This window comes from Aquarana catesbeiana, linkage group LG08 (assembly GCF_042186555.1).
Source record: "Aquarana catesbeiana isolate 2022-GZ linkage group LG08, ASM4218655v1, whole genome shotgun sequence".
Taxonomy (NCBI): domain Eukaryota; kingdom Metazoa; phylum Chordata; class Amphibia; order Anura; family Ranidae; genus Aquarana; species Aquarana catesbeiana.
Genome location: NC_133331.1, coordinates 303,869,861 through 303,888,385, shown reverse-complemented (window position 1 = coordinate 303,888,385; position 18,525 = coordinate 303,869,861). Strand labels below are relative to the sequence as shown.

The window sequence follows — 18,525 nt, the reverse complement described above, 5'->3', positions numbered from 1 at the left end:
TGCCCCAGATTCAGGGCTGTAGCCCCAAAAGCCACCCCCTAGTGACGCCACTGACTGTAGCTCACATGTGGAACTGGACCTTCTGCGCTCTCCATCTTACTGATAAAACACCCATGGAGGACTCTTTATGAACTGAACACTTTCCAATCACCCAATTTTCTAACAATTATGGTCATTTGACCTTCGCTTTTAGATTGTAAGCTCTAACGAGCCGGGCTCTCTGATCCCTCCTGTATTGAATTGTATTGTGACTGTACTGTCTGCCCTCATGTTGTAAAGCGCTGCGCAAACTGTTGACGCTATATAAAACCTGTATTATAATAATAATAATATTAAAAATAATAATAAATTGTAAAAAAAAAAAGAAAAGAAAACAAGACTCAGAACAGAATATTTTCAAGTGTAAGCTTTACTGTTTATTTTAGAATATCGGAATAATTGATTAACAGTAAAACTAAGATTTTTTTTTCAATCAAATCTTGTATACCTGAAATAAAAAGATACATCAAATGTATTATACATTGGCTGGACCAATGAAAACCCAGCCCTTTCAGTCATGCAAAATGTACAGTAACTGATAGCAACTTATAGAGAAAAGTTAATTGGTAAAAGACAAATCCTGGTTGGACTGAATCAGTGGTCTCCAAACTGCGGCCCTAGGGCCTGATGTGGCCCTTTGCTTGCCTTTCTCCAGCCCTTGGGCACCATTACTCCATTACTGATACGAAACGCTATTATGCCAACTGACACCAATAATGGGGCACAATTTCTGCCAATGACACCAATAATAGGTCACTAATCCCCCCTAATACCAAATGTGGCAATGTTTACTCCCACTGGTGGCGGGACCAATGCCAATGATGGGGCACCATTCTTCCCTCTAATACTAATGATGGGCCTCTGTTCCTCCCACTGATACCAATGATAGGCCACTATTCCTCCAACCAATACCAATGATGAGCCTCTATTCCTTCCACTGATACCAATGATGGGCCTCTATTCCTCCAACTGATACCAATGATGGGGCACTATTCCTCCAACTAATACCAATGATGGGACACTATTCCTCCAACTAATACCAATGATGGGCCACTATTCCTCCAACCAATACCAATGATGGGGCACTATTCCTTCCACTGATACCAATGATGGGCCTCTATTCCTCCAACTAATACCAATGATGGGCCTCTATTCCTTCCACTGATACCAATGATGGGCCTCTATTCCTCCAACTGATACCAATGATGGGGCACTATTCCTCCAACTAATACCAATGATGGGACACTATTCCTCCAACTAATACCAATGATGGGCCTCTATTCCTCCCACTGATACCAATGATGGGCCGCTATTCCTCCAACCAATACCAATGATGGGCCTCTATTCCTTCCACTGATACCAATGATGGGCCTCTATTCCTCCAACCAATACCAATGATGGGCCTCTATTCCTCCAACTGATACCAATGATGGGCCTCTATTCCTCCAACCAATACCAATGATGGGCCTCTATTCCTCCAACTGATACCAATGATGGGTCTCTATTCCTCCAACCAATACCAATGATGGGCCTCTATTCCTCCCAAGTAATACCAATGATGGGCCACTATTCCTCAAACTGATACCAATGATGGGCCATTATTCCTCCAACCAATACCAATGACGGGCCACTATTATTCCCAACTGATACCAATGATGGGCCTCTATTCCTCCCAACTGATACCAATGATGGGCCACTATTCCTCCAACTGATACCAATGATGGGCCACTATTCCTCCAACTGATACCAATGATGGGCCATTATTCCTCCAACCAATACCAATGATGGGCCACTATTCCTCCAACCAATACCAATGATGGGCCACCATTCCTCCAACCAATACCAATGATGGTCAACTATTCCTTCAACTAATACCAATGATGAGCCACTATTGCTCCAACCAATACCAATGATGGGCCACTATTCCTCCAACCAATACCAATGATTGGCAACTATTCCTCCAACCAATACCAATGATGGGCCACTATTCCTCCAACCAATATCAATGATTGGCCACTATTTTTCCAACTAATACAAATGATGGCCACTATTCATCCCACTAATATCAATGATGGGCCACTATTCCACCAACTAATACCAATGATGGGCCACCATTCCACCAACTAATACCAATGATGGGGTACTATTCCTCCAACCATTACCAATGATGGGCCACTATTCCTCCAACCAATACCAATGATGGGCCACTATTTTGCCAACTAATACCAATAATGGGCCACTATTCCTCCAACCAATACCAATGATGGGCCACCATTCCTCCAAACAATACCAATGATGGACAACTATTCCTTCAACTAATACCAATGATGGGCCACTATTGCTCCAACCAATACCAATGATGGGCCACTATTTCTCCAACCAATACCAATGATCGGCCACTATTCCTCCAACCAATACCAATGATTGGCAACTATTATTCCAACTAATACCAATGATGGCCACTATTCATCCCACTGATACCAATGATGGGCCACTATTCCTCCAACCAATAGCAATGATGGGCCACTATTCCGCCAACTAATACCAATAATGGATCACTATTCCTCCAACCAATACCAATGATGGGCCACTATTTCTCCAACGAATACCAATGATGGGCCACTATTCCTCCAACTAATACCAATGATGGGTCTGTGGATGGTGCCAAGTCAGCAGGTGACCAAGTCTGTGTCTTATTGAAGAGTTAAGCTGTCTGTGGATGGTGCCAAGTCAGCAGGTGAACATGTCTGTGTCTTATAGAATCCCGAAATATTCACCTGTGTGAGTTTTCAGATTTTTAAGTTCTTCTATCTGAACAAAACATTTCCCGCACTCTGAACATGAACAAGGACATTACTTTGTGTGAGTTCTCTGGTGTTTAAGAAGACTTCTTTTATTAGTGAAGCATTTCTCGCACTCCGAACATGAATAAGGACGCTCGCCCGTGTGCGTTCTCTGGTGTCTGAGAAGGTTCGATTGCTGAGTGAAACACTTCCCGCACTCTGGGCAGGAATAAGGATGCTCACCCGTGTGAATTCTCTGGTGTATATTTAAGTGTTGTTTCATAGAGAAACATTTCCCGCAATCTGCGCACGAAAAAGGACGCACACCCGTGTGGATTCTCTGGTGGGTCAGTAAAATTTGTTTGAGAATAAAACGTTTCCCGCACTCTGAACATGAATAAGGTTTGTCCCCCGTGTGAATTCTCTGGTGTACAAGGAGGCCTTCCCTCTGACTGAAACATTTCCCGCACTCGGAACACTTATAGGGACGCTCACCTGTGTGAACTTTCTGGTGTTTTTGAAGCTCTTCTATCCGACTGAAACTTTTCCCGCACTCCGAACACGAATAAGGACGCTCGCCTGTGTGAATCCTCAGATGAATAAGGAAGTTATTTTTCTGACTGAAGCTTTTCCCGCACTCTGAACATAAATAGGGAGGCTTGCCCATGTGAAATTTCTGGTGTGTAAGAAGGTGCGCCTCCTTAGCGAAACATAATCCGCACTTTGAACATGGATAAGAACGCTCTTCTGTGTGAGTTTTCTGATGATTAAGACGGTCTTTGTTTTTGGAAAAAGATTTCCCGCACACTGAACAGGACAATGAACTCTCTCCTGTGTGAAGGGAAGACTTCTTGGAATCAGATGGATCTGTTGATCTCTCCATACCGTGAGATCTTACATGAGTCTCTGGAGTTACATCATGTGATACATCGGATGATTTCTGAGGATTGGAGGGATCCATTGATCTCTGTGTGTTTTGAATAATGAAATTTACTCCGGGAAAGTGTTGTGCATTACAATAATTTGCATTACGTCCCGGAGATAAAGTAGGATGACCCTCAGAAATATTCCTGGCATAGTGTCCACCTGTTGGAAAATAATTTTGAAAAACATATTATTAGCGTTCTTCTTGCCTTACATTCAGAAATCATATGCGTTGATCTAGGACGAAACATTTTTGCGGAGCTATGCCATGGAACTGGATGGAATCATAACAAAAGAATACAAATTCAAGGCGGATAAAGAATAGAACACAAACAAACCATAAAGGAACCATTCTTTTTGGTGAAGAATAGAGATGGACCTCCCTCTACCTCATTTCTTGGAAACTTGTCCATTGAGATGGACCTTTCATACGGTGTGGAGCAGTGATGGTCAACTTACTAGGTATATGGGGCTTCACTAGGTCCCCAAAATCTACCAAAGTGCTACATATAATTTATAGTGATTGTGGTAGATCCACATAGACTGAAAGATCAGCTATTACTTGAGGTCAAATATACAGTGCCTTGAAAAAGTATTCATACCCCTTGAAATTTTCCACATTTTGTCAGGTTACAACCAAAAACATAAATGTATTTTATTGGGATTTTATGATATAGGCCAACACAAAGTGGCACATAATTGTGAAGTGGAAGGAAAATGATAATGACCTTTCTAGATCTCGAGATATACAAAGACGCCAATAACACCCTGTCCACCAACTTATACCGGAAAACAACAGCAGGAAATACACTGCTACATGCCACAAGTGCACATCCACCGTCCCTGATTAAAAGCATACCGTATGCACAATATATCCGCCTCCGGCGTAACTGCACCCATATGACAGATTTCCAACACCAGGCGAACCTACTTAGATCCCGCCTGCTAGCCAGAGGGTATAGCCGGTCATTGTTACGAAAGGCCTTCAATAAAGCAAAAAACAGATCACGGAATGAATTACTCTATACTAAAAAAGTCCGACCCCAGGATCCCACCGTTAAACTGATTACTCGATTTTTCCGCCCATCACCAAGACATCCATAGCATTCTTAGAAAGCATTGGCATTTTCTAGCAGAAGATCCTATCCTAAAGAAATATGTTAACCCTCATCCAGGGATAGTTTATCCGGTTCAATACAGGGCAATTTCACCCCCTTCCTTCCCAGGCCAATTTTTAGTTTTCAGCGCTGTCGCACTTTAAACGTCAATTGCGCGGTCGTGCGACGTTGTACCCAAAAAAAATTGACGTCCTTTTTTCACCACAAATAGAGCTTTTTTTTGGTGGTATTTGATCGCCTCTGCGGTTTTTATTTTTTGCGCTATAAACAAAAGAAGAGCGACAATTTTGAAAAAAACACAATTATTTTTACTTTTTGCTATAATAAATATCCCAATTTTTTTTTTAAAAAACACATTTTTTCCTCAGTTTTGGCCGATACGTTTTCTTCTACATATTTTTGTTTAAAAAAATCGCAATAAGCGTATATTGATTGGTTTGCGCAAAAGTTATAGCGTCTACAAAATACGGAATAGATTTATGGCATTTTTAAAAAAAAAAAAATTTTTTTATTTTTTTAGCGGCGATCGCGATTTTTTTTGGTGACTGCGACATTATGGCGGACACATCGGACACTTTTGACACATTTTTGGGACCAATCACATTTATACAGCGATCAATGCTATAAAATTGCATTGATTACTGTGTAAATGTGACAGGCAGTGAAGGGGTTAACCACTAGGGGACGGGGAGGGGTTAATGTGTTTCCTAGGGAGTGATTCTAACTGAAGGGGGAGGGGACGCACTAGGGGAGGAGACCGATCACTGTTCCTCCGTTCTGGGAACACAGATCGCTCTCCTCAGAGCTGACAGGACGTGGATCTCTGTGTTTACACACACAGATCCACATGCCGGCCCGGTTAACGGGCAATCGCGGGTGCCCGGTGGACATCGCGGCCTCCGGGCACACGCACCGGGTCCCGAGGAACGCGGCGGGCGCGCGCGCGCCCCCTAGGCGGCCGGGAATCCCAGGACGTCATATGACGTCCACCCAGGATGGGAGATCCCATCTGGGGACGTCATATGACTATACGTGGGTATTGAAGTGGTTATAGACGCACGGTGTCCCTTAACCACTTGACGACCGCTCACTGTATATATACGTCATTTTTTTGAAGATGGATATCTCGGTAACGGCAGCAGCTGCTGCCACAACCGAGGTATCCATCTTTACAGCGAGCGGTTCTGTACACGATAACGGTGGTGTCTGCGGCGGGTTCGCCGCGAGATCACCGTTATCGGCGGCGGGAGAGGTGCCACCCCCCCTCCCGCCGCTCTCCCGCGCCCCCTCCGCCGCTTACCGGAGCCGTCGGTAGCGGCGGAGGAGATCGGGACCTGTCACCGCTGAGGTACTGAGACAAGTGAGGCCAAGATGGCCCCCCACCCGTCTCTATACCATGTGACGGCCGGAGCGACGTCATTACAACGGCTCCGCCCACTTCTCTTAAAGGCACAATTTTTTTTGTGTCATTTTTTTAAACGACTTTTTTTTTTTTTGCATTTTAGTGTAAATATGAGATCTGAGGACTTTTTGACCCCAGATCTCACATTAAAGAGGACCTGTCATGCTTTTTTCTATTACAAGGGATGTTTACATTCCTTGTAATAGGAATAAAAGTGATCCAAATTTTTTTTTTTTTTAAAAACAGTGAAAAAATAAATAAAATAAAGTAAAATAAATAATAAAAAAAAAAAAAAAAAATTTTTTTAAAGTGCCCTGTCCCGACGAGCTCGCGCGCAGAAGCGAACGCATACGTGAGTAGCGCCCGCATATGAAAACGGTGGTCAAACCCCACATGTGAGGTATTGCCGCGACCGGTAGAGTGAGAGCAATAATTCTAGCCCTAGACCTCCTCTGTAAAGCAAAACATGCAACCTGTAGAATTTTTTAAACGTCGCCTATGGAGATTTTTAAGGGTAAAAGTTTGACGCTATTCCACGAGCTGGCGCAATTTTGAAGCGTGACATGTTGGGTATCAATTTACTTGGCGTAACATCATCTTTCACAATATAAAAAAAAAATTGGGCTAACTTTACTGTTGTCTTATTTTTTTATTCAAAAAAGTGAATTTTTTCCAAAAAAAAAAGTGCGCTTATAAGACCGCTGCGCAAATACGGTGCAAAAAAAAGTATTGCAATGACCGCCATTTTATTCTCTAGGGTGTTAGAAAAAAAAAACATATATAATGTTTGGGGGTTCTAAGTAATTTTCTAGCAAAAAAACCCTGTTTTAAACATGTAAACACCTAAAATCCAAAACGAGGCTGGTCCTTAAGTGGTTAAAGACCGCCTTGTATCCAGCCAATACAAAACTTTCGATCCAACTCCTTCTCGAGAACCAAGGGGCACCAAGCCCTGCGGCTATTGTTCTTTTTTGTTCGTGGATATCCTCTGAATATCCAAACCTGCTCCCAAACGGCGAAACCTATTATCCTAAATTTTCAGCAACATGTCAAACACAGGGGGTGGTATACCTGATGACCTGTACTTGTGGGGTTTTTTTATGTGCGGAAGACGGCCAGACAAAGAATTAACGACCATGTCTATTATTCCGGGGATGGGAAGATGCTCACACCTGTGAGCAGACACCTCGATCTTCACCACCGGTTTGACACATCCAGCATTTCCTTCACTGTCCTGGCTGTCGTCCCCAAGAACCCCCGAGGGGGTGAATGGGATAGGCTCATTTTACAAAAAGAATCCCTTTGGATAGAACGTTTAAATGCTATCAAAGCACCTGGTTTGAATGAATCCCTCTCATACAAACCCTCTCCCCTCTTTTTCACTCTCACTATCCCCTGTGTTTGATTATGATCTGTTTTCTGCCGCTCGTAAGCCATAAAATATATACATATGCCAAACAATGTACCAGGCAGCATGAACAAAAAACAACAAAAGATTAGGACTGTATTTGGTACCTTTTTCCTTGGTTCAATGTGTCCATGTGTTAGATGGTCCCCAAAAATATGTTTTGATGTTTGTCATATATTATCTAACCTTATTTTATTCATAACCTTGTATATATAATTTGAAAGTGTTGTTTACATTTTTTGATTCCTCCGCCCCCCCCCCCCTGTGGCGATGTATGGTATGGCGCCCTTAGTGTTTGGTCTCGCATGGAACAGGCTGGCCACCACATCTGGCGGTTTCCATGGCACAGCGCCGCACATCCGGTTCAACTCTCTGACCGGATGTGCGGCGATTGACGGGGGCATGGGGACCCTTCCGGGTTCCTGTCTTCCTCGCCTCTGCAGTCTGCGCGTTCCCGCTGCCTCGTCCCCCCCCCCCCCCGGGCCCTGCTTCAGCGCATGCGCGGAGTTCCCATTGCCGGCGCCTGCGCCGTACGGTCCGGGTGACGGCGCCGTTCGGCGCACACGCGCAGCTGCCTGCTTTGGGGCCGGGAGACACCGCTTTGATTAGACCGGCTGCTCTCGGTCGGGACATCCCTATATATCAAGTCATTATCTCTTCCTCCTTTCTTTTCAGTCCTGCGTTAAGTACCTAACCCCGTGACCATGCATTACCATCACCCCCTGTTTATTCACTCATCTGTCCAATTCTAATTTTAATGATGATGTCCAATGTTTTCAGAGACTTCCCTTTGTATGGGCTGTCCTGGACCGCTGGTCTGTGCTGTCCTTCCATCTGAGACCTCAATCTTTTATAGGGCCCTTGCCATGCCCCGCTACTAGGGGTGGACATTTCTATCTTCTCTAATAAAGCGGTTACCCGCACTTTTCCCCACAGTTTACCTACTGAGAACAATTTTCACTTTGTGATTTTGATATATGTTTTTTTTTTTTTTTGTTTGTACGTATATATTTTTTTTTTTTAATAGAACCTCTAGCTCCTGAAGAAGCGTTCTTTGTTAACGTGAAACATGTAGAGCAATTGGAGAATACACCACTCTGGAATACCAGACCTGCAGCGCTCCCCTCAATCTCAAACTCTCTAGGGGAAGTCTACCCTTTTTTCTCCGACCTGGATAGTGAATGTATTGATAAGAATATATAGAATTATTTAGGAGACTGCAGGATAGGATCCTTAATGGTGTTATTACATGTGTTGTATGCCTATATCTGATGTTTTTAAATATCCATGTCCATTCCCCATGTTCTTTGTATGTTATTAATAAAACTCAACTTTTTTACATATTTTTTGTAGTGTATTTACAGTTGTGCCTTAAAAGTCCCATTTTTAGCCCCTTGATACTCCCAACACATTATCGGGGACGTTGGCACAAGTGACCTCTAAGTACCTACAGAGTCACCCTGTATATTAGGTACTTCTGTACTAGGATCTCTTTTTTGCTATAGTTACATAGTAGGTGAGGTCGAAAAAAAAAAAGACACAAGTCCATCAAGTCCAACCTATGTTAGGAATCACTAAATACAATACCCAAGCTATACTGCTGGTGATGTTATCCAAGGCTGAAATCCGCTGCTTGTGGCTGGGATTTTCCGTTCCCCCGATACTTTTAAAGTTGATGGATATAAGGCGGCAAATCGGTGGACTCAAAAGATTTTGGCTACCAGTGGCGGCTGGTGCTCCATTTTTTAGGGGTGCGGCAAACAAAGCAGAAGACACCCCCTCTCGTTTGGTCAGTACGTCAGTGAAACCCAACACCCCCGGCCCCCCAACGGTCAGTCGGTCCATCAGTCTAGATCCCACCACCCCCCGCTTCTCCTCGCGACTCGGTTCCTGATCGGCCTGGGAGGAGAATCAGGAAGACAACAGCTGTGCCGACTCATGGGTGTTGCACAGCTGGGGATTTTTTTCCCATCTGGATTCCATCAAATGCTTGTGTCCAATCGCCTGAAGATAGCAACCTATAACTCAATCTGCCCGTGTCCTGTACTGTACCAGCAAGAAACATTCTATACTTATAGAAAATACATGAAAATGGGGGCAGTTTCTGTATTTAGTGCTTATGACTTACTTGTGTCTATATAAAGAGAAGAATCCTCCCGTTCACTCTTGATTGTCATCTTCTCCTCCTCCATAGACTGCTGATCTCCACTTACCAACATCTCTTCTTCTTCTTCCTCTTTAATCTTGATATTGAGGTCTTTCAGTTCTTCACCCTAAACCCCAAAGATGATGGAACACATTTGTGAAAAAAGGAACAAGAGAAGACATAGAGCAGTGTCACCTCATTGGTCAGAAGACATTTTTAGGTCTACAGCTAAACCCCACCTACCTGATGATGGTGAGGGATGGTGTGATCTTCCTGTGTGGAATCCCGGGAATACAGAGGACGGGGACATCTCTCTGGTGGGTTCCCATTACTGGATCCATCTGTAGGAAACACACACACTGACTGAATACATTGTTTGAGAATTTTTTCGTTTCGTTGAGTGAGCTAGATGGACATTTGTCTCTTTTTAACCCATGTAACTATATAAATACACACTTTATACACCTAAAAGTAAAATGGGAACTGTTTCTGAATTTAGTGTTTATGACTTACCTGTGTCCATATGTAGTGAAGATTCCTCCTGTTTACTTTCCATAATCATCTCCCCCTCCTCCATAGACTGCTGATCTCCACTCACCAACCTCTCTTCTTCTTCCTCTTTAATCTCAATGTTGAGGTCTTTCAGTTCTTCACCCTAAACCCCCAAGATGATGGAACGGATTTGTAAAAAGGAGCAAGAAGCTACACAGAAGAATACGCTATATTACCAAAAGTATTGGGACATCTGCCTTTAAACGCACATGAACTTTAATGGCATCCCAGTCTTAGTCCGTAGGGTTCAATATTGAGTTGGCCCACCCTTTGCAGCTATAACAGCTTCAACTCTTCTGGGAAGGCCGTCCACAAGGTTTAGGAGTGTGTCTATGGGAATGTTTGACCATTCTTCCACAAGCGCATTTGTGGGGTCAGGCACTAATGTGGACGAGAAGGCCTGGCTCGCTATCTCCAATCTAATTCGTCCCAAAAGTTTTCTATTGGGTTGAGGTCAGGACAGTCAAGTTCCTCCACCCCAAACTCTTAAGACGTCAGCATACCAAGACTTTTTGGACAACTTTGTGGGAAGAGTTTGGGGATGGCCCCTTCCTGATCCAACATGACTGCGCACCAGTGTACAAAGCAAGGTCCATATGATAATGACCTGGTAGCTATTGGATGGGAGAGCATAAATGTTTACGAAATGCTACTGACCATGTATGATGGAGGATCTGTAGACATGACATTGCTCTGTGTGCACAGTGGTCGGGAATGTCTATATTGTGAGCCCCGTCCTATTAGTGTCACTGGACACGGCATGTACTGTACACATTGATGTCACTCTGACAGCCAACTCCACCAAAATAGGTCTGGGGACATCTGTGTCGGGGTTTGTGGTTCAGGATCACATGACAGAGACGGGGCAACCAGTCAGGGCGCAGCCGCCCCCCGGAGCTGTGTAAACCAACTGCATTGCGAGCCGGTCACAGTCTACCGTTATGCGAAATTGGATGCGGGGAAACCCACATCCAGGTTGCATAAGTATGAGCCCAGCCTTAGTGTAGTATAAGACTTTGGATAGGTAAATAGAACCATTTTTATGGTGGTCCATACATCAGACCAAACAGAGAGACAATGAAGATAAGAGGAACTAACAGATTTGATTCCAAACAAGGAACAGTCGGGAGCTGAGCTTGAACTGTTGACTTTTTTGATCTTGTTGCTCTGTATATCCAACTCTGGAGAAACCATCACAGGGATGAGAGCTAAGAACCCACAGACAAATGGTTCTATATTTAGGATATATCCGGTCTATAAACCAGAGGCTCTGGATGGACAGTTGGATAAATGGTTCTATATTTAGGATGTATCCGGTCTATAAACCAGAGGCTCTGGATGGACAGTTGGATAAATGGTTCTATATTTAGGATGTATCTGGTCTATAAACCAGAGGCTCTGGATGGACAGTTGGATAAATGGTTCTATATTTAGGATGTATCCGGTCTATAAACCAGAGGCTCTGGATGGACAGTTGGATAAATGGTTCTATATTTAGGATGTATCCGGTCTATAAACCAGAGGCTCTGGATGGACAGTTGGATAAATGGCTCTATATTTAGGATGTATCTGGTCTATAAACCAGAGGCTCTGGATGGACAGTTGGATAAATGGCTCTATATTTAGGATGTATCTGGTCTATAAACCAGAGGCTCTGGATGGACAGTTGGATAAATGGTTCTATATTTAGGATGCCTCTAGTCTATAAACCAGAGGCTCTGGATGGACAGTTGGATAAATGGTTCTATATTTAGGATGTATCTTGTCTATAAACCAGAGGCTCTGGATGGACAGTTGGATAAATGGTTCTATATTTAGGATGTATCCGGTCTATAAACCAGAGGCTCCGGATGGACAGTTGGATAAATGGTTCTATATTTAGGATGTATCTTGTCTATAAACCAGAGGCTCTGGATGGACAGTTGGATAAATGGTTCTATATTTAGGATGTATCCGGTCTGTAAACCAGAGGCTCTGGATGGACAGTTGGATAAATAGTTCTAAATTTAAGATATAACTGTGACCATATTATAATCCTCTATATATATGTGTGTATTATCATCTGCTGGAGATAAAAGACATCACAGTGACTATGGAGGAAGAGGACGGACATGACGGGGGGTTACTGGGTGTAAATATAAAATAATATCTTATTACCTCCTCTGCAGCCATTTCCAGTAACGTCTCCTCTCTTTAGCCTCCCGATTCACCTTTAACCCGGAACTTCCTGTCTGCATCTGATATCATTTCCTGTTTACATCGAACTTCACTTCCTGTCTTTATCTGACATTACTTTCCATGATTTTGTATCGCCTCTTAGCGCTACATTTTCACTGACAGTATGTTAGATGATTCCCTTGTGGACCGTATGCAAAAATCAGCCTTCATTTATTTATTTTTTAACACTTTAACGTCTTCTCTTCTTAGACGATTATAATCTTTTGGTTTTTTTGCATATATTATACCCGATACTACTACAATACTGTATTGTGTTTTATACTTATTTTAAAAAATATATAGGAAACTAAAAGGATAAATAACTTAAATTGAAAAACAACAGAAAAAATAATTTGTAAAAAAAATAAAGTGTTAAAAAAGTGAATTTTTGTAAAAAAAAAAAAATATATATATATGTTGTTTTTTGTTTTTACAAATAATTTTATTGTTATTTTTCAATGTAATTAATTTATCCTATAGTTGCATATATTTTTATAACTTTATAGTTTCATAGATTTTTTTTATTTTTCTCTACTACTGGGCAAAAAAATGTATTTTTGTCTATTAATTCCAGAAAATTAAAAAGTTTTGCAGAGTATTACTCACAGAAATTCTAGTTTTTTTTTTTTTAGTGTGTCTATGTTTTTTTATCTTTGTAATGACAAAGGAATTGCCAAATAAACAGGTTCTAAATGTGAAAGAGTCGCTCTGGTCCACAAGGTTTACATACACTATATTAACAAAAGTAGGTCAGGTGTATCCAAAAAATACTTACATATACACTATATTGTCAAATGTAGAGTATATAGGGGTTGGGCTTGGCCCCTTCATTGCAGTGAAGGGAACTCTTAAGATGTCAGCATAACAAGACATTTTGGACAATTTCATGCTCCCAACTTTGTGGGAACAGTTTGGTGATGGCCCCTTCCTGTTCCAACATGACTGCGCACCAGTGCACAAAGCAAGGTCCATAAAGACATGGATGAGCAAGTTTGGCGTAGAGGAACTTGACCGGCCTGTACAGAGTCCTGACCTCAACCTGATAGAACACCTTTGGGATGAATTAGAGCGGAGACTGCAAGCCAGGCCTTCTAGAAGGGAGGAGCTGATAGTCACATCCAGCTAGGCACTGTGTATGTGGACACGGCGGTGCTATACTGGAGGTTTTTATGTGATTGTAACATTTTCTTTTATCTTGTAAGTGCAACTTGTCTGTTTGGGGGCTTTGAATAAATTTGTATATGGAGAACACTACGGTCTCTATACTTATTATTTACATGTCCTGAACTCATGGAATCTTGAGACAAGCTGGGAGATGATCCGCTTCTTTGGATATTAATGAGCTGAGTTACCATTAAGAAAAGACCCATCTGGATTACCCTCCATTGATTGGGAAGAGGAAGTGAGAGCAAAGAGCTCGTGGGGAGATCCGCATATGAGTTTTGACTCATCTGGGAGGTGAGCGCGTATTTTTACTGGTGGTGGTGTGCACTCCTTTTGAGGACGAACAATCACTGTGGTGGAATTGTGTGGATACACTGATCACAAGAAGAGTTTTTCATGTTTTATTTGTTCATTTTTTCATTTTATGGACTATTCATTTACATGTAGGATTTATTTATTTTAGAGATTTGCACTTTATATTGATAATTTTACACACAGCGCTACATTTATTTATTTACTGACCATCCATGAACGCCAATGAAAGACCATCGATGAACGCCAATGGATGACCATCCATGAACGCCAATGGATGACCATCCATGAACGCCAATGAAAGACCATCCATGAACACCAATGGATGACCATCGATGAACGCCAATGAAAGACCATCCATAAACGCCAATGGATGACCATCGATGAACGCCAATGAAAGACCATCGATGAACGCCAATGGATGACCATCGATGAACGCCAATGAAAGACCATCCATGAACGCCAATGGATGACCATCCATGAACGCCAATGGATGACCATCGATGAACGCCAATGGATGACCATCGATGAACGCCAATGGATGACCATCCATGAACGCCAATGGATGACCATCGATGAACGCCAATGGATGACCATCGATGAACGCCAATGGATGACCATCGATGAACGCCAATGGATGACCATCGATGAACGCCAATGGATGACCATCGATGAACGCCAATGGATGACCATCCATGAACGCCAATGGATGACCATCGATGAACGCCAATGGATGACCATCCATGAACGCCAATGGATGACCATCCATGAACGCCAATGGATGACCATCGATGAACGCCAATGGATGACCATCCATGAACGCCAATGGATGACCATCCATGAACGCCAATGGATGACCATCCATGAACGCCAATGGATGACCATCGATGAACGCCAATGGATGACCATCCATAAATGCCAATGGATGACCATCCATGAACGCCAATGGATGACCATCCATGAACGCCAATGGATGACCATCCATGAACGCCAATGGATGACCATCCATGAACGCCAATGGATGACCATCGATGAACGCCAATGGATGACCATCCATAAATGCCAATGGATGACCATCGATGAACGCCAATGGATGACCATCCATGAACGCCAATGGATGACCATCCATGAACGCCAATGGATGACCATCCATGAACGCCAATGGATGACCATCCATGAACGCCAATGGATGACCATCCATGAACGCCAATGGATGACCATCCATGAACGCCAATGGATGACCATCCATGAACGCCAATGGATGACCATCCATGAACGCCAATGGATGACCATCTATGAACTGAGCACATTCCCATCACCAATCATCTATAAATTATCGGCATTTGTAGAAAAAAAAAAAAGACTCAGAACATCATAAGTGTAGAACGTTACTATTTAATTTAGAAAATTGAAACAACTGATCAACATACAATAATACAAAGATTCAAATCTTGTACAACCGAACTAAAAATATACATCACATTTATAATACATTGGCTGGATCAATGAAAATCCACCTGCTCCAGTAAAGAAAACAATAAAAAACAAACAGTGACATGCAGCAACCAAAAACGACTTATTAAAAGGTTCAATAGTAAAAGACAAATTCTGATTGGATCGAATGTTTCGCCATTTTTCTTGCCTATGTATTCCCGCCATTGCTTGTTTTTGGCCTTTGTATGGGTAGGGTTGTCCTTGTCTTGTCCTGATAGCCAGTGTGTTACCCTTTTTTGTTGCCTGCTTCCTTCTCACAGTTGCCAGTGTATTGCTGTGTATTTCCACAATTGCCATATTGCCCATGTGTAACCAGTTTGTTGCTGTAGTCTTACTAAAATTTAATCCATACAGGCCTAGAATTATCAAACCAAACTCTAAAAAAAAAGTCATCAATTTTGACTCACCCTCAATACTTTGTGGTTTGTAGTCACACCACTTGGGTCTATCCTCCCCCTAGAGCAGTGGTCTCCAAACTGCGGCCCCAGGGCTGGATGTGGCCCTTTGCTTGCCTCCATCTGGCCCTTAGGTCACTATTCCTTCTACTGACAACCACAGTGGGGCATAATTCCTACCACCGATACCAACATTGGGGCACTATTCCTCCCACTGACACCAATGATAGGGCACTATTCTTCTCACCAACGCCAATAATGGGACAGTATTCCCACTGATACCAATAATGAGGCATCGTTCACTCCCATTGATGTCTGGGCACTTTCTACTCTTACTGGCCACAGTCTGGCCCCCTCAAAGCCTGAAGGACAATAAACTGGCCCTTTGCTTAGATAGTTTGGGGACCCCTGCCCTAGACCATACAGCATCCTCTCTCAACCTTTTCGATACAGAGGAACCCTTGAAATAACTTTCCAGTCTATATCTACAACTCATGATACATGAGTGTGATGTCAGCGAGAAGAATGTTCCTTACACTTGTAGTCATTGAGAAGAATTACCCCCTTACAGATAGCTAAGAAGATCAAAGGTGTCAGTGGGAGCTTATCTGAGAGGCAGAAATTGCTCATTGCTCAAGGAACCTCTAGCAACCTTTGGATGAACCCTCAATGATCCCCTATCAATCTCTGGAGAAGCCCCTAGCAACCTCTGGAGGAACCCTCAAGGAACCCCTAGAAAAATCTAGAGGAACCCTTAGCAACCTCTGGAGGAAACCCTAGCAACCTCTGGAGGAACCCCCAAGGTACCCATTGCAACCTCTGGAGGAACCCCTAGCAAACTCTGGGGGAACCCTCAAGGAACCCCTAGCAACCTCTGGAGGAACCCTCAAGGAACCCCTATCAACCTCTGGAGAAAACCCTAGCAACCTCTGGAGGAACCCTCAAGGAACTCATAGCAACTTCTGGAGGAACCCCTAGGTCTCCATAGAACCCTGGTCAAGAAATTCCTAAAGGTTGAGGCTCGTGGGATTACACAAGTTTTCTGGTATACTTCTATCTCAAGAGCTCTACACGGGGCACCTCAATGTTAGCAGGAAGTGAGACAGGAACTGTAGTAAACAGACTCACCAACAGAATCTCTCTAAAAAAAAAAAAAAAAAGCCAGCAGGAAACTCATTCCAATGGACTCCGCCTGTAGTTAAAACGTAACTTTTGCTTAATATACCCATTAAATTTACCCCCTAATTTTTTCAAAATTTTTAACTTTTTACTGTTTTTTACTGTTTTATGGACCTGAACAGTTCCACCAAATGTCCCCCCTACATTTGTCAATCGAATCATTAGGTATGTGTTCTCTGATGTCTAATTGGATTTCCTTCAGGAGTAAAACATTTCCTGCACCCAGAAAAATATCAAAAAAGGGCTCTTTTCCTGGTGTCCAACAAGGCTTTCTCTCCAAGCGAAATGTCCCTCACAGTCTGAACATAGAGAAGTTTGTAAACCTGCGTGACTTCTTTGGTATTTAAGTTTTTTTTTTCTGAAGAAAACATGGACTAAATGCCCCCCCCGCTACACTTCACAATTGAATCCTCAGGTATGTGTTCTCTGATGTCTAATTAGGTTTCCTTCAGTAGTAAAACATTTCCCGCACTCTGATCATCAAAAGGCCTCCTTTTCCTGGTGTCCAACAAGGTATTGACCCCAAGCAAAACGTTTCCCACGGTCTGAACATGCAAAAGTACGTTAGCCTGAAATAATCATTTGGCATTTAAAGCCGAACCCTACCCTAAAGTTCCCCTTTACACCCCCCCCCCCCTTTCTGGCATTCTTTTTTGGGGGAGCGAGTATCTGCTGTTGAAAGGCAGTAGGGAAAATTTTGTCTAGCGCCCAGGGCAAGGATGCGGAACTGAACCTCCTGTCCTACTTTTAATGCATGCCATAGATCAGGTTTTTCTGCCCTGTGTCCATTCTCTACCCCCCCCCCCCCGCGCCCAGGGCAGCTTCCCCTCCTGCCCACCCCTTGTCTCGCCCCTGTTGACCGCCACCCACTCCTTATCTTCGGCGTTCTTCGGGGTCCCCGGCGCTGGTAGGTTTAATTTCGGAAGCCATAAAAGCCAGTAATTACAAATTGTGTAGCTGCTGATTTTTAACAAAAGCACACTTACTCGTCCAGGGATCCAGCGCCGTCCTCATCTTTGGCATTCTTCAAGTCTCCGGTAGGCTTACTGTGGGAATCCGGCTGTGATTCCTTGTGGTTTAAACCCCTTAAAGGGCCGGGAGGCGTTAAGCGGTTAAAGAGGAGCTTCAGTGTGTTTGAGAAACCTTAAAAGCCGGTAACTACAAATACTGCGGCTGCTGACTTTTAATAAAAGGACCCTCACCCGTCCAAGGATCCAGTGCCGTCCTCATCTTTGGCATACTTCAAGTCACCGGGGCCGGTAAGCTCACTGGGGGGAAGCCAGTTGTGATTCCTTGTGTATTCACAGTCGGCTTCTCACTGTGCACGTGCGAGCCGCGCTGCGTTTTGCCAATCGTCCCGCAGCCCACTGGGACCTAATGCGCGTCCTAGAA

The 18,525-nt window shown here is 43.3% G+C and overlaps 1 protein-coding gene across 1 annotated transcript; it reads right to left on the bottom strand.

Moving 5' to 3' along the window:
* Positions 1 to 388: 388 nt before the first annotated feature.
* LOC141105131 (uncharacterized) lies at positions 389 to 12,633 on the bottom strand. The gene is made up of 5 exons (XM_073595007.1): positions 12,530 to 12,633; positions 10,334 to 10,475; positions 10,064 to 10,161; positions 9,803 to 9,947; positions 389 to 3,908 (listed from the first exon to the last, which is right to left on the bottom strand). The coding sequence occupies exons 1-5, from the start codon at positions 12,542 to 12,544 to the stop codon at positions 2,893 to 2,895; spliced, it is 1,416 nt and encodes a 471-aa protein (XP_073451108.1). The 5' UTR covers positions 12,545 to 12,633; the 3' UTR covers positions 389 to 2,892.
* Positions 12,634 to 18,525: the final 5,892 nt, after the last annotated feature.

Bases quoted from the DNA above. Each gene is read 5' to 3' on its own strand.
- LOC141105131 (XM_073595007.1), bottom strand. The intron at 10,162-10,333 runs GTAAGTCATAAA...TGTTTCCTACAG, and splicing joins TTCACTACATATGGACACAG to ATGGATCCAGTAATGGGAAC. The intron at 3,909-9,802 runs GTAAGTCATAAG...ATTTTCCAACAG, and splicing joins TTCTCTTTATATAGACACAA to GTGGACACTATGCCAGGAAT.